Consider the following 18,637-nt stretch of genomic DNA (forward strand, 5'->3'; position numbering starts at 1 on the left):
CAGGTACTGGAGGCTGCAATTAGGTTACCCTAGTCCTCTCTTCTCCAGGCTAAAAAATCCCAATTCTCTTAGTCTTTCCTCACAGGAGAGGTGCTCCATCCTCCTAATCAACTCTGTGCTTCAGTGTGTTGATATTTAGCCAGGCAGACACGCATTAACCTTGATGGTGCTGCCACTGCACTGGCATAGTGCATGAAAGCATCCATTTGTTTTTAACAGAGAATATTTTCCTTCTATGCATGTATCACGCGACTCAGATCTTTTTCCCCAAGCACATTTTAGTATAACAGAAAATCTGGTAATTATGGCAAAAATATGGGCAACAATTTCAGCTGTCAGTCATTCCTGGAGAAAAAATAAACATGGTAGAGAGCACGAAGCTGGAAAGGAAAAAATACAGGGATGCGTTCTATTCTGCTGACTTCCCCCCATCCGTGGTTGGAGCTGCAGGCTCGGGGCCGCTGCTCGGGCACCTCCCGCTCTTCAGAAACCGGCAATTCCGAAGGAAGCCTCGTGCGAGAACTGAAGCTACCAATTCCCCGTCCAGATCGGGGCTGGATCACGCTCCAAAGCAACCGGGCATGTTTCAGGTTCTACCAACAGGTCTCCTCCCCAGCTTCCACGGGACGCGGCCGCGCCCGTCCCGCCGTGGATGGGCCCGGTGTCCGCCCGCGCTCCGAGCGCGCCCTGCCCCGCGCCCCCCGCGGCGGGCGCTGCCCCGGGGCGCGACCCTGCGAGGGCCCCGCCGGCCGTGCCGGGGCCGCCACAGCGGCGGTGTCCCTTTGCCCCTCTCTGGGAGACACGGGCTCCCTCCGCCAGCCCGGACGAGGGCGGGCGCTCCCGTCTGGGACTGCTCCTCTCACCACCCGCCTGAGCAGGGAAGGCACCGTCCCCCCGCCCAAAGGAACCCGTGTTCGCCCCACGGAGGCGCCCGGCGGCGCCCTCGACCCCGTGGGGTTGCGGGGCAGGGCCGAGTCCCACGGCGGGGAGGAGGAGCAGGAGCAGCCGCGGCGGGGATTGGGGCCCGCCGGCACCGCCCGGCCGGCCTGGGGGAGGAGGCGGCGGGAGGAGGAGCGGCGGCAGGGACCGCAGCGAGCTGGCGGGGCTCGGCGCGGCGGTCCCTGAAGATGGCGGCGGCGGAGCCGGGCGCTGCTCCGGGCGGCGGGGGCTGCGCGCCAGCGGGCGGCGGCTCTGTACCTGTCCTCTTCTGCTTTTCGGTTTTCGCGCGGCCCTCCAGTGTGCCCCACGGCGCTGGCTACGAGCTGCTGATCCAGAAGTTCCTCAGCCTGTACGGGGACCAGATAGACATGCACCGCAAGTTCGTGGTGCAGCTCTTCGCCGAGGAGTGGAGCCAGTACATCGACCTGCCGAAGGGCTTCCTCGTCAACGAGCGCTGCAAGGTGCGCCTGGTCCCGCTGCAGATCCAGGTGAGACCCGGCGGCGCGGCAGCGCCGGCCGCCACAGGTGCGTGTGAGGGCGGGCAGCCCCGCCCGTCCCGCCGCGGCAGCTCCGGGCCCCTTCCGGGAGAAATGGGGGATCCTGGAGCGGGCTGGGACTGTGAGCGCAGCCCCCACAGCCCGCGCTGACTGGCTTCCCCGTGGAAACTTTTGTTTTCCTAAGGCGGGGAGGCAGGTGCGCTTTGCGCCACACGCGTGTGGTAACCGGGCTTTGCGTTCAGAGAGCCAGAACTTGGCGTCATGAATGGGAAAACAAGTCAGGTCGCTGAAGTAATCGATGCTCTCTGTTAAATCAGGCGGCTGGTGCTACCCGGCCTTAACAGGAGGTAATGCTGCAAGGTGGAAACTCAAAGGGTGCCGGTGACGTGTGCTCTGCCAGAACTCGGCACCTTGGATTGTAGTTCGTCAGGACCTCTGTACCCCTCTCTGCCTCTAAAAGCCCTTTTCGACATACAGGTTTATAGCTGTGTAGTTCTGTAGCCACAAACCAGGAAGCCAGACTGCCAGATAGACGCAGTTACAGATGTTCTCCTATGAAGATACCTTTATGCCCACTAGAGATTGGTGCAAGCTGTGCTGTAATACTTCCATTCAGAACACATTGCTTCTTCCTTTCTCCAGTATCCAAGAATTCAACTTAAAAAAAACTCAACAAACCAAAACAAATCCCAGTAATAAACCCCACATCATTGTTGTTTTCATTCAGAACATTCTTTTTAAATTTATAATTAAGAAGTTTTAGTTTGTCTAGCTGACATTTCTAAGAAGTTGGAAAAGTGGTATCATAAAAGCTGAAACATTGCTTGTCTTCTCTTAATGTTTTCAGAAATGGCTAATAAATGCTGTTTGTAAACTCTGCTTAATCATAGTGTCTTGTACCCATAAACTCTCAAGGTGGCCTGTTTGCATCAAGGATGCCTTTGGAATCTTTTTTTTTTTCCCCCTTAAGTCTATGGATGGAAAGAATGGTTGAGAAGACCAAACTAGTTTAATAACTTATTTTATTATTTATTATTAACTCTCATACACTCATCATATTCAGTTTAAAACTTTTCTGTTTCTGTGTTGTAAACAGAATTTACGGGGACCCAATCAGAAAAACTGGAAAGGGACAGTGTTTCCAACTTGCAAAAAGAGTTGATATGGGTGCTAATTAAAGCAAGGGTTTTAAAAACAGAATTTGTGTAATCTGGGCATGTAACAGTGTTGCAGGTCAGAATCTTGGTTCTTATTTGTGCACGCATAACACTACTCTGCAAAGACTCTCTTGCAGTTGCCTTCTTCACTGAAACTGTAAATGCAGCCCAAGCATTTGTAGCAGAGCATATCTCTTGGAATAAAGGTCAGTATTAAGACAAGGAAGGACACATCATTCCCAGGGTGCAAATGTGCTAAACAGCTTTGGCTGCAGGGATTCAGGATGAACTAGTATTTTATGCATTATTTCCTGTTTGGTTGCCTATACCAGTACTGTTACAGTTCTGTGACAGTTGCAGCTGCTGATATGAATAGGATGGTATTTGTGGGTTATTCCTTGATATGTTTCAGCAGCTGTGAATGAGCTGAAGACATCTCAAGTGAGACATTACAATGATGTCAGTCAGCTTGCCTTAAGCCAGAGACAGGTGCTCAGAGATCACTTGTTTGAGGAATATTTGGTATGATACAGACACAGCTGTGCTTTTTAAGACCTTTAGGACTTAGTGATGGGAATATTATACTTTCTGTATATTCATTCAGGCATTGCCACTTATATTATATGCCCTTTTTTCCCTTCACTCCCTCCTTCCTTTTCTCCCTTCCTCCCTCACTCCCTGATATTTTATCTGCAGTTACACACAACATTGATTTGTTAACTCTGTGTGTGGCATAGTCAGTTGAATCACTGTTTTGGATGTATGTTTCAAGAGGGACAACTTTTGCTTGCTGCTGTGATTAGACTTGCGTATTTAGGAAGATATTTTTGGTTTAAAATTAGAATTCACAGATGCTAGCATCTGTACCCCTAGACAATAATTTCAGTGTTTTTATATGCATGTTTCTTGAAGTACATGTATGCATTTAGTTGGAGGTAGCATTTTAACCTTTAGGGCAGCTAGTGCCCATAAGCTCTGGAATGGTATCCTTCCGTTTTGATTCCTGTGCAAACCTGTCATAGAAGGATGCCTTTTGATACAATAGCTCACAAAATGTCAGCACTAAATGATGTTTGACTGGGCTGTTTCAATTTCCTGTCCCTGCAGCTGAGGGGGCCAGTAATCCCATGGAGAAATTGCCATATGCTGCCCTTGGAAAGCCACTCCATGAACTGAGTTCAAGGCTTGATCTTTACTGGGACATTTGCTCCCCAGTTGTTTTATGCCTTTGTACCATCCTCATATATGTACATTTGTTTATTTTGGGTGTCCTGACATGAAACAGCCATTTAAGGTTTTGATGGCCCCACAGTGTTAGGCAGGCTGGTGGGGTGCACTACACTGTGATGTTCTGCCTGGCTGCCACTCCTCAACTCAAATCGCTTCAACCACAGACTTGCAGTGAAGAGGGACATTTCCTCAGGCCTTTCCCAACTGGAGGGACTGATACTAGCTGAAGGGAGTCATCTGCTTTTCATAAATTTTAAGTCTTTTAGAAGTCTTTTAACAAATAATATTTATACTTTGGGTGAGAGAATGCAGGACCACTTTAATCTCCTCTAAATACTGTTAAGTAGTGCTACAGAAATGATTTTGTCCTGCTGTAATATTGTAGCTGCCTTTGGAGGAGAGAAGTAAAGAAAAAGACCTTGGTGTTATCCAAAGAAAAGACAGCTATATGCACATTACAGCTGTGTTATAGAGGAGTTCAGGCAGCTTTCAAATATATAACCAAGAGAGGCTATTTCACAGTTGCTGTCGTAACTTCAAGGTGACTTCTCCTCAGCAGTACTTGTGCTCTATGTTTACAAACTGGTAAACCTTAAGATACTGAATCTAAAAGGGTAAAATTATTGCTGACATCATTGCATAAACTATTTCAGTATGGGTTTTTTGAGACAGGTTGATGTCTCAGGTGCGTCTTTCTTGAGAAAAGCTGCTTGCAGAATGATAGTCAAGTGTTGCTGAATGATAAGGTAAATAAAATGTAACAACTTATACACAGATTTTCACTCTTATTGCACATATCTGATATTGCTCAGATAGTTTGGAACTATAACTAACATCAACTCAGGAACCCAAGTCCATTTTCCGAAGATCAGGAAAAATCAGAGCATAAATTGCAGGGGAGTTATTTGGGGTTTTTAGGGTGATATATTAGTACATTCCTAAATAAATGAGTTTTTTGAAAAGCAGCATGTGGAACCTTAAAAAAGGAAAAAAAAAAAAAAAGGCTGAAAATATTGAAAGAGGATTTTTTTTCCTCAAATCCAGACTCCTTCTTTGTGTATCTTTACTCTGCAGCAAGCATATTAGTAATTTTAAATTTTGCTGAAGACTTTTGTACTACATTAGTTATATGAACTTCAAGTGCTTTTTAAACTAAATCTGTCCTTTTAAAATGCTGAATTGCATGTAAAAGGCTGCACATTGGCTTAGCATAAGATAAATATTTATGTTCCTAAACTGAAACACTTGTAACCTATTTTTCTCCTGAAATACATTAAACTATTTTATTCAATCTTTTTTCCTGTGAAAGATAGGCAGCAAAGTACAACTGAATCTTACAGATTTCCTTTTAGAAATACAAGAGAAGAAAATATGGTAGCTTCTTTTTGTTGTTGTCTTTTTTTATGCCATTCTTGAAATACCAAGGCTGCAACATCCTCTGGTCTGCCCTTTTAGTGGGTAACCTTGGTGTGAGATTTATGAGGTGACTAGTGATGTCAAATGGGATTATTTCTTTGCTTCCAGGTTCTTGTTCATTAGAAATACTGTGAGGAAATTTCATTTTGTATGTATCATGATTTCCTGGAGTTTGAGCAGGGAAAGTACAGATAAAAAGCCAGTATATGTGAATATTTTTGTAAAACTGAACCTGTAATTATAGGACTTCATCACAATCACCTTTTGTCTGATTAATAATAATCAGCAAAGATGAAATAGATGTGAAAAATCACCTCTCCTTTCCCACCTAGGTCTTTTCTAGAGGAGGATTTAAAGCTGTATGTAACTCGTGACAGCATACCTTTAAATCCTGGTCTGGACAAGGTCCTAGAGATGACTTCTTTAGCTGGGTAAAAGAGCTGCATCAGGTTACGTGGCCATTTGATGTACCTATTCTGGTTGTGCTGTAGATAACCTTCAGTTGGAGGACAGAAAATCCTAACTAAGAGAAATGAAGTGCAACAAATGGAAATGCTTATATACTATTGAGAGGAACCTCAGGTCATTTGGATTTTGATTTTCTTTTTTACTTTTCTTTTGAGTTCAAGTTGTTTAATGTTATTGTGGCTGAGTAAATGTTATATTCAGGGTAGATTCAGGCAGGTACTGTATGGTTGCAGTGGCTCACAATCCTTGCCCAGCCTGCCTCTTTCCACAGTGAAATCAAACAGGTGTTGATGTGCCAGCCCAGGGCTTGATGTTTAGGTGTAGTTTTGCCCTCACCCCAGCTCTTTGGGCTGTAACAGTGGGGAGGTCTGGGTCATTTTCACTGTCAGGAGATGGGAAGTGGAGGTGTCACATGACCCTGACACAGCATCATTGTAGAAGAGGAGGATGGCATTGAAAGCAAGTGAGCAGTAGGATTTACGTAGCACACTGAAGAACCAGTAAACTAAACCTTTTCTTTATACATGGCAAATACTTACATGAATTTACTTATGGACTGTGTTAGCTGCTATTTATGAAACTTAATTTCAAGCTGCTTTCTGCTGCTCTCTGTCCTTTCTACATCTGCTCTTCCAGGCACCATCAGCAAGTGTTGACTCTTTGATCTTAGCATCTATTTTTTCCAGTTTCCTCTTGTTCTGACACAATTCAGACTGCAAGTTAATCAGAAATAAATATGAAGATCAATATATGAAGTATTTGTGTTAGATTTTGTAAAAGCTTTTATTTAGCAAATATATAGTTGGCACAACTTTATTTTAGAGTGCTGCTGGTGTGAATCTGAATACATAAATTAAATCATATGAAACGAATCTGACAATAAAGAAAAGCAGATATAGTGCTTTTGCTACAGGTGCCTGTGATTTTTGACATAAACATATGAGATTCAGTGGAAGTCTATAAGGATACTCCCTGGCCAGAAAGACAGTCAGTTTTCTTCTGCACTTCACTGTCAAATCAGAATAAAGAGTTGTGCTCTGTAAGACAGCTTCCAAATCCACTGTTTTTAATTATTCCATTGTCCTTGTCCTTGACAAAACTTAGGGCAAATACTGTTTTTGCGGAAGATTCCAGGCTGGAAGGAACTGCAAGCTTCTGAGGAAGCAGAATTCAGGTATTTCAGGACAAGATGGAGAAACAGGGTACAATACGATGCACTTCAAAATGGAAGTAGCAATGTAGAAATAATCAGCTACACAAATAAAAGATGAAGGAGAGTTTAAGGGATGATTTTTAAGTTCAAAATGCACCTTAGGGGTCTAAGTATCATCAATTATGAAATGAGAAAATAGTGTACTGAAAAGTACAAAATAAACAGGGCCTGAAAGGGCTGTGAATTGGCTGATATTTGAGGCCCTGCTAGTGCAGTGAAGTAGTATGGGCAGAGAAACACTACTGTGATAGTAGTATTGAGTGCCTCATTCCAGACTGCAATTTAAAAACTACCCCAGGGAGGACCATGAAAATAATTTGAGTTGTAGGAAGAAATACTAAAAGCATTAGATATATTTTAGAATAAGGAAGGGGAGGGGAAGGCCTAAAGGGAGGCGAGGTCTGAGTCTTGAGGTCTGATAATAGGCTTTTCACGTGGTTATCCATGTGAAGGACGATGGTAATGCTCTTGTGTTTCAAATTCACTGTGGACGTAACTAGAAATAACTCTTAAATGGCAGCAAAGGAGCTGTGAATGAGAAAACACTGAAAGATAAAGGTAATAGAGATGTGGGATGAGTTTTATAGGAGGTCTATTGCTGATGGGTCAGACCATGTAGTTATCTGTGAAGAATATTTGTGTTTGTTTGATCCTTCTGTGGGGCAGACTATGCAGCTTTTTGAAAACCTTCCTACTCTATTCACATTTGTTCCTCTGCTAAGGATGGTAGTGCCATCTGCTGCGTTGGCAGAGGAAGGTGTACACTAAGGCAGTAGATTAACTTCACATAAACCATTCTACAGTCCATGATGGTTTGTGGTAGTTCAAAAAGATCTTAAAAAATTACAGGATCACAGAATCAATTTGACTGTAAAAGACCTCTGAGACTGAGCTCAGCCTATGACTGAACACTGCCATGTCAACTAGGTCATGGCACCTTCACCATCTTCAGCGACTCCACCACCTACCTGTGCACCCCATTCTAATATCTAGTCACTCCTTCTGTGAAGAAATCCTTCCTAATGTCCAACCTAAACCTCCCCTGGTACAGCTTTTAAAGTGATGGAAAGATTTATAGGAGAAAATAAGTCTTTGTTTGTCATATAAATGCCAAGACAAAATAACACATTTTATGAGTAGGAGCCCCACTTATAAATATTGTCTTTTCCAATTATTCTATTTTTATTGCTGAATGGTGGGAAAGTTAAATGTCATGATTGACTTCTGTGATGGTCGTAAGTGCCAGAGTTGAAATGGGTCATAGTAGGTGCTCCCTGTGGTGTTGAATTGTACGTTAGTACTGCCTGCCAACTGCTTTTTGCATTGGTCAAGCACGTAGATCGGTCAAGAGCAAGGCGGTTATTTAATTTTATGTTCAATCTTTCTTGGTCCCAGGCCTCATTCATTACCTGGTACAGAGTTGCAGAAGTGTTATTTGGGAAAAATATCTTGAGGCTGCCTTCCCTAACCGCTTGATCAAATCAGCTGCTGCGTTGCTGAATGCTGAAAATCTCCAAGGATGGAGATCTCACAACTGTGGTAACCTTTTTCAGTGCAGCTGCATCTTCCTGGTGAAAAAGATTTCCCTAATGCTTGTTGTGATGCTCTTCTGTCTTCTGTGGTATCAGTGGACCCAGTGTTACGTCATCTGCACTCTGGTTGTTACTGCATTTGCCTCTGTAACTGCATGTATTAATAGGGTTGGTGTTTGGCTCACAAGGACTGGAGGAACCATGTTTGTGAATGTTTGCTGCTTTAATAGTAGTAGTGTAATGAATCTGAGCGTTGAGGGAATTTAGCATTTACAATTGTTCTCATACAAATAATTTTCCCAACAGTCTGAACAGGCCATTGCATATGTTTAAGCATGGCCATTATTGTAGTTTTTCAGCCTTGGGAATTGAGATCAACAGCATTTTACTCAGGAGAGATGTGGTGAATCAATGAAAATTTTGGAATGAATGTTCATGGATTCCCAATTCCTTTGTGGTGAGTTGACCTTCGCTGACCAGCAGATAACCCACCAAGCTGCTCCATCACGAGTCCTCAATAGGACAGAGGGGAGAAAATATGACAAGAAGCTTGTGCATCAAGGTAAGGACAGGGAGGGATCACTTGCCAATTGTCATCATAGACAAAACAGACTTGGGGAAATTAGTTTAATATAGTGCTGATCAATAACAGACTAGAATAATCAGAAATAAGAGCGAATGTAAAAACAACTCTTCCCCATCTCTCCCTTCTTCCCAGGTTTAGCTCTACTTCCAACTTCTCTACCTCCTGCCTTCAAGCAGCACAGAGGGAGGGGGAATGGGGTTTATGGTCAGTTCATGAAACTTCACCTCTGCACTCATCCTTCTCACACTCTTCCCCTGCTCCATCATGGGGTCCCTCCCATGTGACATAGTATGTCATGAACTTCCCAAATGTGCATCCTTCCCCCAGGTTGCTGTCCTTCACAAACATGCTCCAGCATGGGCTCCTTTCCGCAGAGTCAGAGGTCCTGCTAGGAGCCTGCTTCAGCATGGGCTCTCCAGAGTCACAGCCTTCTGTAAGGTACATCACAGGCCTTCTTCAAGGCTCTGCTGTGGAGTCCTCCAGGGGCTGCAGGTGGATCTCTGCTCCATTGTGGATGGACCCCCATGGGCTGTGGGAGCACAGCTGCCTCACCACGGGCTGCACCAGGGACTGCAGGGGAATCTCTGCTCCAGCACCTGGGGCACCTCCCGCCCCTCCTTCTGCACTGACCTTGCTGTCTGCAGAGCTGTTTCTCCCACATATTCTCACTCTCCTCTCACAGCTGCTGTTGCATAGTGGGTTTTTTTACCCTTTCTTAAATATGTTAGCATAGAGTTGTCACCAGCATCACTGATGCAGCAGATCTGTCTTGGATTCAGCTGGCATTAGTGCTCTCTCAACACTGGGCTGTTTCTGGCATCTTCTCACGAAAGCCACCCCTACAGCCTCCCCTTACTACCAAAACCGTGTCATCTGAACCCAATACATCTGCACTCTTCAGAAATACATTCTTTTACAGATTTTGTAATTTTGTTTCGGTTTAAAACATTACAACCTCAGTTTGCAGAAAATGAAGTGTATATAATTAATGTGTACTTCCCAGAAGCTCGCTATTTAGTTCAGTTTATCTGTCTGCTGAAAAACTCGTGAATGGATGTAATTTCTTTTGAGTTGCCTTACAACTAAATGATAGTATGTAGCTATTTTCTTTCCCTGTAGCTTCTACTTTGTTTCTAGAGGTAGTGCAAGTAACTTATTTATACAAATACAAAGCACTCTAAGTGTAAGAAAATGAAATATTTGATTTATTTTTCTTATCCCCTCCCTTCTACCCCAGTTGGTAGCCTGTATGAGGGAAACTCTAGGAGATTACTTTTTCTTCATTAAAATGTATTCAGTTCAGTTTCTAATATTTACAGGCTTCTCTGCTTTCATTCTAGCCTTTGGACTTACATCAGACGTATGCTGAAACATGTCATAGACAAATCGAATTGACTACACAATGGAAGTATTGAAAATATATGTACATATGAAATTTGAAAACAAGTAGAAGTCTGAATATTTTTTTTAACTTTAATTTATCCTGAGTCTATATAATTTCCAAGAACTGTGGATTTAAAAATTAATTTGAAGAATGTAATTTTGCTTTTGTTACTTTTTCTTTTTTTTTGCTGTACTTTAGGCAGTATTTTCCTCTGCCCCCTTCAAAGTTCAGAAATTTCCATGTATGTTTATGTTGACTTGTGCTTCCCACCTAATAAAATCTTGATTATGTATTGATGACTATACCATACTGTTCAGTATCAGCTATTCGTTTGAATTTAGAAACATACCAAAATCGGGCTTGAAAAAATTTTCTCCTATTTTGACTCAAAACAACACAAATCCATTATCTGGCAGAGGTATGGCAGACTGTCATTCTGCTGCATTTCTGAAAGGTGTCCACCGCCATGGAAAACATTACCTTTATTTCTTTTTTCAGATTACTACTTTGGGCAACCTGACACCCTCAAGCACTGTTTTTTTCTGTTGTGACATGCAAGAACGGTTCCGGCCTGCCATCAAATACTTTGGTGATATCATCAGTGTGGGCCAACGACTGGTATGTTTGCTTTTTTTTTTTTCACTTGTACTGAGTTTTGATCACTCATTGTGAACTATTATTTTATAAACAGTCTAAAAATTACTTAGTCTAAGGTAATAACAATGCCTTTGTTATTATTGTTCTTTAATAATTTTTTTTCTTTTTTTTTCTTTATGTTTTCTTCTCTATCCCCTTGCAGCTCCAAGGTGCACGGCTCTTGGGAATTCCAGTTATTGTCACTGAACAGTATCCCAAAGGTCTTGGCAGCACTGTGCAAGAAATTGATTTAACAGGAGCTAAACTTGTGCTTCCCAAGACAAAATTTTCGATGGTGTTGCCAGAAGTTGAAGCAGCATTAGCAGAGATCCCTGGAGTCCGCAGTATTGTCCTCTTTGGAGTAGAAGTAGGTGCCTCGCTGTTCTTATATTGGTTTATGGTAACATCTGTTGGCCCTCAAAGGGGGCATTGCTTTCTGTAGTTAAAAAATCAACTCAATTAATATTACTTTGAGCTCAGATATCTTCTACAAAATAAATTATTTTTGTGTTGTCTTTAATATTACCTCATAATAAAATTTGAAATGAGATACTTATAAACTGCAGGCACCTGTCTCAATCTTAGCTGGCATTTAAAATGCATATTGAGTTCCCTAGTAATGCCAGGGGTAGAAAAATACGTATTTGAACTCTAATTAATTATGTAATTATGTAATTTGGGATTGTGTTACTTTCATTTTATAATAATGGTTTGTTGGTGGCTTTTTTGCCTTTGATTTCTCCCCTGTAGACTCATGTCTGCATCCAGCAAACAGCATTGGAATTAATTGGCAGAGGTCTGGAAGTTCATATTGTAGCTGATGCCACCTCCTCAAGAAGTATGATGGACAGAATGTTTGCTCTTGAGGTAAGTTTCTTAGTCAAGGCTTTCTTCACTTTGGGTTTGTATGTTAAGTTCCCTGCTTATTGTAAGCTAACAAGGAATTTCTAAGGACAAAGCAGTGGATAAATGTAGATTTTAGAAGAGGTGAGTGCTCTGATTCTTAAAATAGCATTGAAGATGGAGAAGAATTACTGCCTTTTTTTTCTCCTTGTGATTTAATATGCATAACCCACTTTGGGATATTTGGAATTTAGAAGTGATTGTTTCATACGATATAGGTTACTCTGTATAAACATTAGCATTTTAGCATATCCCTTTATGCAGTGTTATCTCTCTAGCAGAGTAAAAGTGCTATAAAGCTTTTGGCTTTGTTGCTCCAAAGAACAGGTGTTGAGTTTATTTATTCAGGTGTGGAAATTCTTGAAATGCAATGAAATGTAGTAAGTGATCCTGTTCAAAGCTTCTTCTTCTATGTCTGTCCCTCCTTCTGCTTTACCTCATCAGTGCAAATTAAAGCTTAATCTCAAGACCCTGATTATAGTAAAGGTTCCCCTCCCCCCTGCTTTTAAGAGCTTAGTCAAACTAAATGTTGAGAAAGTGGAGATAAAAGTAACGAGGATTTAAAAGCACATACAACTATGTGGTAACAAATTCATGCAAATGATTTTTTGATGGTGTACTCTTAACTTGCCTACAGGCATCACTGTTGGAAATCAAAACCTGATACATACATTAAGTATTGCAATTTTTGCTTCGGGCTCTAACAATTATTTGGAAATAGAAACTAATAATAACCACAGCATGTTATACTTTTTCATAGATTTTGAGAGGACTTAATTTCTTAAAGGGTAAAGAGAAATCCCCAGCATATAGTGATTGATGAAACCCATGACTTTGATTAAGTGGAAACCTAATGTCAACTGTCACATAGAGCATAGGGACACACACAGAGTACAGGAGTGACTGAAGTCATGGACTTCCCAAATCAATGTGGTGCAGCAGCAGTAGGAGACAAAACAAATATAGAAAACCTGAAATCTGTCTGCCTTATTGTGTTTTTGTACATTTATCACTTACACAGTGTCTGTAAGCATAGAAGTTGGGCCAATGTAATAGAGGTTAAAACAGTGACTAGCTAGCTTTGCTTTACTTTCTAGTTAAAAAGGTATTGATCTTAAAAGTGTGATTGCATACAAAGGCTGTAAATTTTTCTGGTTTTGGTAACTTTTTAGTATGCCTTTGCAATGCTTTCTCAGTAAGCAAAAGAAAGTGTTTTGCTGTGGTCCGTTATGTCATCGTAATATGACTCAGCAAACACTTGCTGCCCTGCAGTGTTGAGCCAGCAGTAACAGCTTCTCTGCTGCACATGGCAGCACATACCAACATTGTCCTCTTGTGTTACAGAGCCTCGATTAAAAATGCTACTGAGGGATGTGGGCTAGAGCAAGCAAGACATGGGCATGCTTGGAAGGAGGAGAAAGGGATGTGTATTGGACATGTCCTTAATCCTGATTGACTGTGGCATTACATTTCTTAGTGAAGCGGGCAGCATACCAAAGTGTTGGGTAATCCTGCTTTGGTTTCACCATAGAGCTCACAGTCCCTAGTCACATTCTTTTAATGAGTGAGTCTAACACTGTCTCTTGGGCAAACCTGTGCAAACTGGTGAGCTGAGACGACTTTTATTGATCAGGGTTCCTGGACCCTTTTCCTTACCTTTCTGGGAAGATGAGTGTAATATTTACCTTTCCACAGTAACACAGCCCTTCTCTATTCAGAGTGACCTTTCAAGAATAATAAAGAGTGATGTTGCAGTGATAACAACTAGCTTCCTCAGTAACCTCAAGTAACTCCCATCTGGTCCCACCTGCGCCTTCAGTTCTCCACAGTTCCCATCACATAGGATGTGTTTTGATTGTGCTGGTGATGAATATGCAAATATCTGAGAGGGTGTACTAGGAAGTACAATTTGACTTAACAGATATCAAAAGCTTTTGTGTCTGCCTGGATAACAGGTTGTCTCCACTTCTGTTGTGTGCTTAAAAATGACAGCAGACAACAGCTTGTAGTTAAAAAAATCCCCAGAAACCAAAAAAATCTCAAAATTTTCATTGATGAAAAACCTCAGCCCAACAGTTCAAGGTTATGACTGTTCTGAATCTCTGCCCTGTGTGGTGAAGATGCCTTATGCCCGTGCTTGGTCTTGGATTGGGACAGTTTAGTCTGCTCCTGCTGGATTTCTTTTCTCTTCTTCATCTTTTCTACTTGTTTCTGCAGTGTGGATGCAATATACTGTTGATACTTTCCTTCTTGTCAAAAACAGCATTCTAAAAAAACTTGTAATTTCCTTGGAAATCATCCAATATACTTAGCAAACGCATCTCTTAATTTCTGCTAATCTGAAATCTATAAAAATTATATGTAGTCCTAGAAAAGGTATAAGCCAATGCCAGCGTCTTTGACATGTTATGGTATGTTTTGCTTTTAAAAAGATGATGTTCTCTCTTTTCAATCAACATTTCACAAATGGCAGTGATTTTTTAAGAGTCTGGGGTTTTTTCTCATCCATACTAGTGAAAACCAAAACCTCTGTATTCTTGGAGAAGCTTATCTTGAAAATATTGCCATGATATTTCATTTTAATCTTCCTATTTTTCTTCTTCTTTGTATGTGTGTGAGGTTTAACAAATATGGTTGTATGGACTAGGAGAGCTGAGGAAGGTAGCTGCTTTGTTTCATCTTAAGAATATTGCAAGGCTTGTTGCTACTACAGCAGGCAGGAAGCATTGACTTCAGTAAATCTAGCCTTGTTAGTTTGTTTTTATGTAGGCGGTAGTTAGATATACTTTACTGGCTGGTCCCTTAAAATTAATAACTTTCCCCCATCAGTTGCTTTATAATTGAGCAGCTAGAAAGTCTGGAGCTTCTCTTTGCTTTAGTAGTTACAGTTGAAACCAATATGTGCATATCTCTATTCTATGCCATTTGCCCATTTGCTCATTCAGGATCCCATTAGATTTGGTGGAGCATGCAGCTGAGTAGAAGATGATGTAGGGAAAGCTGACTCTATGAAGAATTTTACTGCCAAAGCATCTGTATGATGGCTGGGAAGATGATGGGGGGGTATGGGTTGGTCAGCTTTTGCTGAAGATAACTTTGCTATGTAAGCAACAACCACAGTTTTAAAAGTCCAGTAACTTAGCAATAAGTCCTGTGCCTTGGCCTATGTGAAGTCCAAGCCCTGTTGAGTTGCATACTTAGAAGGTCTAGCAGACCTCTTTTGGTTTTGCTTTCTCTGCAGCTATGAATTTTATCCTGTAGCCTGTGAGAACTAACTCTGGAATTACTGCCTGTAATGAATTCATACGTCATTTAAAAAGAGCTGCTGTTGTGCCAGTATGATTTATAATGTCTGTAGAAGAGATTTTCCTTCTGTCTCCAGAGATTATTGCTACTAGTGTGCTCTGTAGTCCAACAGCTGGTATGTAACAAGGACCGAAGAAGAAATTTTTATAATTTCTAGCTCTTGCTTTTAGGTTGGACCCCGCTATTTTGTTTTTCCCCAGGCCCTTCAAATCTGCATGAGAGTGAAGAAAGGTGTTCTCTGGGTCATACAAGGGGAAGGGGTTGTTTTTAAGATGTGTGGGGCTGCTGCCTGTTAAATCTGACTTGGGGAAAGAATCCTGTTCAAGGAGAAAGCCGTATTTGTAATCCAGGGCAGCCTTTTGCCATAAGAAAGGCTAAACCCAGTCAATTTTCACCTTAGCTTTATAAATGATACCACTAAGAAATGCTGGAAAGGAACTGGCAGTGCTTTTGTTAATAGGAGATGTTTTTAACAGTGCTATCTATGTCTTTTTTTTCAAAATACACTCATTCACATTTGCAAATATCTTACATTATTTCCTCTCTGCTCTTTTCTTTTTCAGCGTCTTGCACGTACTGGAATTATAGTTACTACTAGCGAAGCAATATTGCTGCAGCTGGTAGCTGATAAAGAACATCCAAAATTCAAAGAAATCCAAAATCTCATTAAGGCAAGTGCCCCTGAGTCAGGGCTCCTTTCTAAAGTTTAAAGTAGGCATGGAGGAAGCAGATCTCACTGTCCTCTTTAAAGGGGAAGGAAAGCTATAAGCGCACATGTACACCTTCTTTTGCTCTAAGTTTGGTAGGAGTGTAAAACTTAAAATTTACATACTTGTGCTTGCCTTAGCAAAATTGTCGGGTTATATGTCTGGGTGCCAGTGTGTTCTCTTTAGTTACAGCTGTCAGAGGTTTGGGGTACCGTAGGACCCTTTTGTAGTCAAACTTCTTTCTTTATTTAAAAAAAAAAAAAAAATTAACAGAGGTGCCTGCTAGTCCATACTATACACTGATTGTGATTGTAATGGCTCAAAAACCCCCATATTTCTGTGACACCTCTTGATTGTGTGCTTTGCAAGTGTTCTGTAATGTCCTGTTTTACTTTTGTATTAATAGAAGATAATTACATATTGGATAAATGTGATGTGGTACGCTTTAATGTTCTATGTAAATGAAGTATTTTATTAGGGCATAAATTAAGACTGAGTAAGATATATGAACTACATGTGCGCTTCTGTTCTCTAGGATAAAATTTAAGCACTTTGCTTCATAGACAAGACACATAAATTAGGCAGAGCTGATGTTTGATTGCCCTAGGTAGCTGAAGTCTGCATCATGACTTTTGACTATACTGAAATTGACTGTCCAAGGCTGTACTTCACTTAGGTGTATACAAACAGAACACTGTCATGTAATGAGTTCTCTGTAAACAACTGGTGTAAACTCCTTCAGAACTTGCAGATATTACCAAAGCTTTAAATTGGAAATGCTAAGGATGTTTAAGAAAGAAAACTTTTCAGGTTCAAGTGCTAAATCTACTAATAAGTTTAGATATATTTTGCGTTGTTTTACCCCCAGTTTAATTAGATTGAATAATTCTATCCAATTTACTCAAGAGGGCTCTGAAAGAAGGCTCAGCTTCTCTGGGTTTTTGCGCATTTTTTTGTGGGCTGTAGTTGGGTGGAGTTTGAAAAGAATCTGGCCCCAAACCATTCTTCAGGAAAATAGCATAATTAGCATAATGATATATATTTTTTCTATCTAGAACTAATCTTTTAACATGTGATTGTTCATAAAGGCACTTCCTTCATGTTCTAGGGGATTAAACAATGTTGTATAAAGTTTACAGTGTGCCTGAGACATTTATTTTTTTAAAAGAGTACTAGAAGATATCGTAATAAACACTGATCTTTTTGGTAGAAAAGCTGTTAAAGTACATGTATTGTTTTAAATTCCTTATTCTCCCCACAAGATGGCTCTAAAAGAATTGTTTCATAAATAAAAATTGTTTCAATTGTTTCATATAACCTTTATATGTTCAAAACAAATAAAGAGTTAACATTTGCTGTCTCTCTTTTGCTTCTGATATTTATTGAAGAGCAAATCCTGAAAGCTGTGTTTGCCGTGGACCTTGTTCTAGTTTGTACAGCTGTGGAAGTTCTATGGATGTCATGGGAATTTTGTGTAAAGATCAAGGATGGATAATGTTGAATGATTTTTGTCTTCTGCATCTAGTTACAATGTTATTTAACACTCCAGAATATGAGGAATGAACATTATGCTTCAAGCTGGAGGCTGGGATGCAAGTTGTGTTAAGAACCATTGTCCTATATCACTGACCTACTTTAAAACTTCTTTTCTGGTATATTAATCGTGTTTCTTAGCAATATAAAGTTCACTTATATAAATCAACAGCTGCGCACAAAGATACTATAAATTTCTTACGAAATAATGGGCTTATTGGCTTCTTACCTTTATGTGTTGATGGTATCAAGAGACAGTAGTTGAAGGGAAAAAATGTAACATTTTTTTACACAGTTATTTTTGGAACAATATCAATTGCCTCAGTAACAAATGCATGGATTTTTAAGAGGCAATGACATTGGTTACTAAAATTTTACCATTTGCATAAAATGTAAGCTGAAAGACAGATGTCACATCTTCCTTCACGTTCCTCTTTTGCCGCAAAGGGAGTCATTGGGTAGCAAGATGGCACTAGGGAAGAAGCTACAAAATATTCTCCATAATGATTCTACTTTTATTTTTTCTCCTTTCATTTGCACAGCCTTCTGTGTCACACTAGATTTTTGTCAAGGTCCTTAATTTGTGGGGGTTTTTCCCATAAGCTTAACTAATAAGAATTCAGAAATACCCAGTGTTATCTTATAAAACTGAACTCTTAGATGTGAATTAGGGGCAAAATAAATTCTTCTTTTGTTAGATGGGTGCATTATTCAGCATCACGTGGGTCATTCAGATGAGATTGTAAGAGTGTTTAAAAAGAATAGAAAAAAAAGTTGCCATATTTCTCTTATGTATAGTAAGCTTATTCAAAGGATATAATTTCCTTTACTTCTTTATTGCTCTCACTCATCTGTATTTTCTGTTCTCTGACAAGTGGGTGTTCCCATGCAGTAGAACAGCAGAAATGAGCCGTTTGAGAAGAGGTCTGTGGGCTATTGCATTATCTAAAGTACTATTTTGTCCTGCAAGGATAGGAAATAAATTAATGAAATAACAAGGAGGAGGATTGCGTAAGGGTATATTCAGCTGATTGTGAAGAAGCCTTCTGTCAAGCTTTTCTTTATTTGAAGACTTCACCACAGCTATGGCTAAGCAATACAATTGTCACCTGCTCTAGGTGGCTTCAGCA

At 40.8% G+C, this 18,637-nt stretch overlaps 1 protein-coding gene across 2 annotated transcripts; it reads left to right on the forward strand.

Moving 5' to 3' along the window:
* Positions 1–1,106: 1,106 nt before the first annotated feature.
* Positions 1,107–17,334, forward strand: ISOC1 (isochorismatase domain containing 1). 2 transcript variants are annotated; one of them, XM_039567427.1, is made up of 5 exons: positions 1,107–1,427; positions 10,921–11,040; positions 11,222–11,425; positions 11,809–11,925; positions 15,831–17,334. In XM_039567427.1, exons 1-5 carry the CDS (start codon positions 1,128–1,130, stop codon positions 15,975–15,977), a joined length of 888 nt encoding a protein of 295 aa, XP_039423361.1. In that variant the 5' UTR covers positions 1,107–1,127; the 3' UTR covers positions 15,978–17,334. The 2 variants fall into 2 exon arrangements, with proteins under 2 accessions (XP_039423361.1, XP_039423362.1); XM_039567428.1 differs by lacking the exon at positions 15,831–17,334 and adding an exon at positions 15,203–15,812.
* The last annotated feature ends 1,303 nt before the right edge of the window (positions 17,335–18,637 follow it).

This window comes from Corvus cornix, chromosome Z (assembly GCF_000738735.6).
Source record: "Corvus cornix cornix isolate S_Up_H32 chromosome Z, ASM73873v5, whole genome shotgun sequence".
NCBI lineage: Eukaryota > Metazoa > Chordata > Aves > Passeriformes > Corvidae > Corvus > Corvus cornix.

Coding starts and splice junctions, on each gene's coding strand:
- ISOC1 (XM_039567427.1), top strand. CDS start 1,128: ATGGCGGCGGCGGAGCCGGGCGCTGCTCCGGGCGGCGGGGGCTGCGCG. Junction 1,428..10,920: donor TGGTCCCGCTGCAGATCCAG/GTGAGACCCGGC, acceptor TTCTTTTTTCAG/ATTACTACTTTGGGCAACCT. Junction 11,426..11,808: donor TTGTCCTCTTTGGAGTAGAA/GTAGGTGCCTCG, acceptor TCTCCCCTGTAG/ACTCATGTCTGCATCCAGCA.